This window comes from Chaetura pelagica, unplaced genomic scaffold (assembly GCF_000747805.2).
Source record: "Chaetura pelagica isolate M959 unplaced genomic scaffold, ChaPel_1.0 scaffold1366, whole genome shotgun sequence".
NCBI classification, from domain to species: domain Eukaryota; kingdom Metazoa; phylum Chordata; class Aves; order Apodiformes; family Apodidae; genus Chaetura; species Chaetura pelagica.
Window position 1 is genome coordinate 79,513 of NW_009953581.1, and position 3,453 is coordinate 82,965.

At 50.5% G+C, this 3,453-nt stretch overlaps 1 protein-coding gene across 1 annotated transcript in view; it reads left to right on the forward strand.

The window, feature by feature from the left end:
• Positions 1 to 3,453, forward strand: part of GTF2E2 (general transcription factor IIE, polypeptide 2, beta 34kDa) — a 25,626-nt gene that overhangs the window by 21,249 nt on the left and 924 nt on the right. Inside the window, exon 6 of the mRNA XM_009999759.1 lies at positions 2,734 to 2,849. Within this exon, the coding sequence (XP_009998061.1) occupies positions 2,734 to 2,849 (116 nt within the window). The remainder of the gene's footprint in view (positions 1 to 2,733; positions 2,850 to 3,453) is intronic.

The window sequence follows — 3,453 nt, forward strand, 5'->3', positions numbered from 1 at the left end:
GTGGCTGCCCCATCTCGGGCAGTGTTGAAGGGCAGGTTGGATGGGGCTTGGAGCAGCCTGGGCTGGTGGGAGGTGTCCCTGCCCATGCAGGGGGTTGGGACTGGATGATCTTTGAGGTCCTTTCCAACCCAAACCATTCCATGATTCTCCACCTTGATCCTGCCTGTTCAGTTCTAAACCAGTGCTGGAAGTAGAAGCATTTCTAGAGGGGACTGTGTTGCTCTGACTCCCACTTTTCTAGGCAGTAAGGGCTAATGCCCTACGTGGGGCTTCAGCATGGGCAGGGGGTTCTTCTGCAGGTACAAGCAGTGCTGGAAGCAGCCTGGGTTAGGAAGGGATTTTTAGAGTCACAGAATACTGGGTAGTGACTGGTGGGACCAATTAGTGCATCCAATAACCTGCATGGAAAGTCCATTTGAGCTTTGTGGTTTGGATCCTGGGTGACTGTTGCTTTCCTCTCTCTTGGCCAAGTTGAAAAGGAGGATCTTGAAGCCCTAGTGATGCTGTCACTGCTGCATTACAAGGAATGCTGAGGTTAGACATTAACTGAGCTCTGCCCTTGCCTGCATGTTGATCCTTGAAGAGCTGACCATTTATTTTCTAGTGTTTAATTTTTCACTTCTGTTCCCCAGAAGAATGCAGAGCAGTTTAACCTTAAGGACCTACCCACCACCTGGGTTTTTTTTTTTTTCATACTGGGGAATGTTTGTCCATGTATCATGAACTTGAATAAGGAGACACATCATTTCCATTCAATGATTTGATGAGGATGATGATGATGATCTGTGTTTGCAGCTGGACATTCTACATAAAATCCCACTGTCATGTAAAAACTGAGAGTCATCTGCCAGTGCCTCGTGAGCAGGTGCCTGTTGTGGCTTTTGGAGGAGTGACCTGCATCTCTTCAGCTCCCACAGGAGCCATCCATGCAGGGCCAAAGGCAGTTGAGCACAACACGACCTGCAGGTCTCTCCAACCAGGACCTGCTGAGCAGCCACACATCGATGTGCAGCCTCCTCTTCACGTGCCACCTGCAGGAACCCCCTGGTTTGAGTAGGATAATTGCAGATGTGATCCTGCATTTGCACCCCCATCATCTGAGCCCTCTTTTCCAAGCACTACCAGGTCTTGGTGTCCAGCTGAATCCAGCTTGAGGGCAGGGATGGAGCATGGAGAGGAAGGAGATGGCTTGAAGGAGCATGTTCTGCTCAGCCTGGAGGATGCAGCAGGCTGGTGACACTTCATCCCAGTGCTCATCCTGAGCAATCTCTCTCCTGCATGTTCAGCTTTGATCACAACACGACCTTCTCCACCTGCCACAGGGGGATTAGGGGAGGGATGATCTCTGATAGGAGGCATCTGGGATGCCAGAAGCCTGGAATCCCCCTCAAAATGGGTGAGCAGAAGGAGAATGTCTGGACTGGCAGCATCAGGCTTTGCGCAGTTACCTGCAAGCTGCAGTCACCAGCATCCTGCTGTGCTGTGTAGCCTGCATGAGAGAGAAACAGGCTGAGCACCAGCTCAGGGGGAACCAAAAGTGGTGTTTCACCAGGCTTTGGTGCTCTTCCCAAACGTGCTGTTCCCAAAAATGAACATTTTTGTTCTTCGCTGGCGAAATCCCGTCCTTGCATTGCCTGGAAAGCTCCAACAGCCCCTTCCCGTTGGTGGTGGGAAGACAAGAAAGACCTGAGACTTAAAGCATGTGCACCCAGAGCTGAGCAAGGTGCATCAGGAAGGGAACTGGTCCAAGAGCAGGAACCAAGTCTCTCACCTGCTGCTTTTGCACGGTGCTGTTTCGCTGCACAGCATCTCGTCGCCGGCTCCTCAGACGTGCCGAAGCCGTGGCTGCTTTGACAACTACATACTAAATTTCTCTGGAAAGAAAGGGGAGAATTGAGTCTGGTGTTGCTACGTGTGCCTCGTGGTTTATTTATAGTTTGTTAGGCAAACCTGCTGACAGGCTGTATGCAACTTACTGCCTGGGGAATGAAGGGAGGTGGGATCGTACCAGCCGCTGCCTGGGGAAGGCATTCCAGAGGCTCTGTGAAACCTTGACATGAGGCAGAAAGTGTGCAGGCAGATGGCAGCTGCTCTAATTAAGACTTACTGCCTTCTTTGTTGTTTTTTTTTCCTGCTGCTGTGGCTTTTAAGGTATCTCCTTTTTTTAACACCAGAAGAACTGTAGTCATTTATTATCCGCACAGCACAGTACGCGTTCTATTCCAGCGATAAAAGAGCTTCAACCCACTGAAGCAAATGTCTTGATTCTTCAGTAAATTGGGCTGTGAGAAGACGAGTCTCCCAAGGCAGTGGCAGCTGAAGATGTGTAAATGAAGTTGCCATTTATTGGTTAGTTCTTACCCTCCACCAGGATCTTTTTGAACGTATGAAAACACGTCGACGGGCTGCGCAGCCGTAGAGGTGCCTGGCAAAGAGGGGCTCCCTAGCAAATGAACATGAAAAGCACACGTTGCCTGTGGGGTGCTCCTGCTGCTGGGGTGCACTAAGCACAGATGAGAATCAGCCCATCGTTTCCCATGAAGTGTAGAGGGGGTTTTGTTGGGTGTTTCTTGGAAGCAGACCCAGCATTTGGAGCATAAAGCTGATTGGGCTCCTGCTGGCGGCGATCGCTGTATCCCCGTTTCAGTGTTTGAGATCAACCCTGTTTTCTTTCCCTTTTTGCCCAGGATTTGTTCCTTGAGATATAAAACAAGGGTTTGATTGATGTTTCAGAATTTCAGAAGCTGTGGAGGAGCATCCCCGTGGATTCTATGGATGAGGAGAAGATTGAAGAGTACCTGAAACGCCAGGGCATTTCTTCCATGCAGGAAACGGGACCAAAGAGAATAGTAAGAGAGAAAAATGACAGATCTTTCTAGGAGATTCCCCCCTCCCTGCCCCTGCAGTGTTAATTCCAAAACATGTTGATGAGCCTGTGCCCAGCTGCTTGGTGCAGCTCGGGGAAGTGTGAGCAGTGTTAAGAAGCTGCAGAAAGCAGTTGCTGCAGCCAGCAGTCAGTGTTTTTGTAACTCGTTTGAGCCAGTGTAATCCAAGCAGCATCAAGGAGAGGGGCAGATGCCAGAAATCCCTCTGAGCTCCAAAGTGGAAGCTTCTGCTTGTGGCTGTGCAATGCACCAGGAGGAGAACTTGACTGGGGGGAGGAGGGTGGGGTTTTTTGAACGTTTCCTTTGCTGCTCAGTAGCTTTGAAGTCCGGGTGGGAGCTGCACAACCTGCACTCTAGGCTGGGTGCAGTGGGCTCATGTGATGCTGGGAGGCCAGAAAGGCTGCAGGCTCTCCAAAGATGCTTCCTTCCTGGCTTCCAAAAGATTTGTGTGTGATCTACCATGTCTTTTGTCTTGGCTTCAAACTGTCCTTTTAGGAGAGCTCTTCCACTCAGGACTTGTTCCTGCTCTCTGCTGGTCCCTGCTGGAGAGGCTTTCATGCCTGTCGTC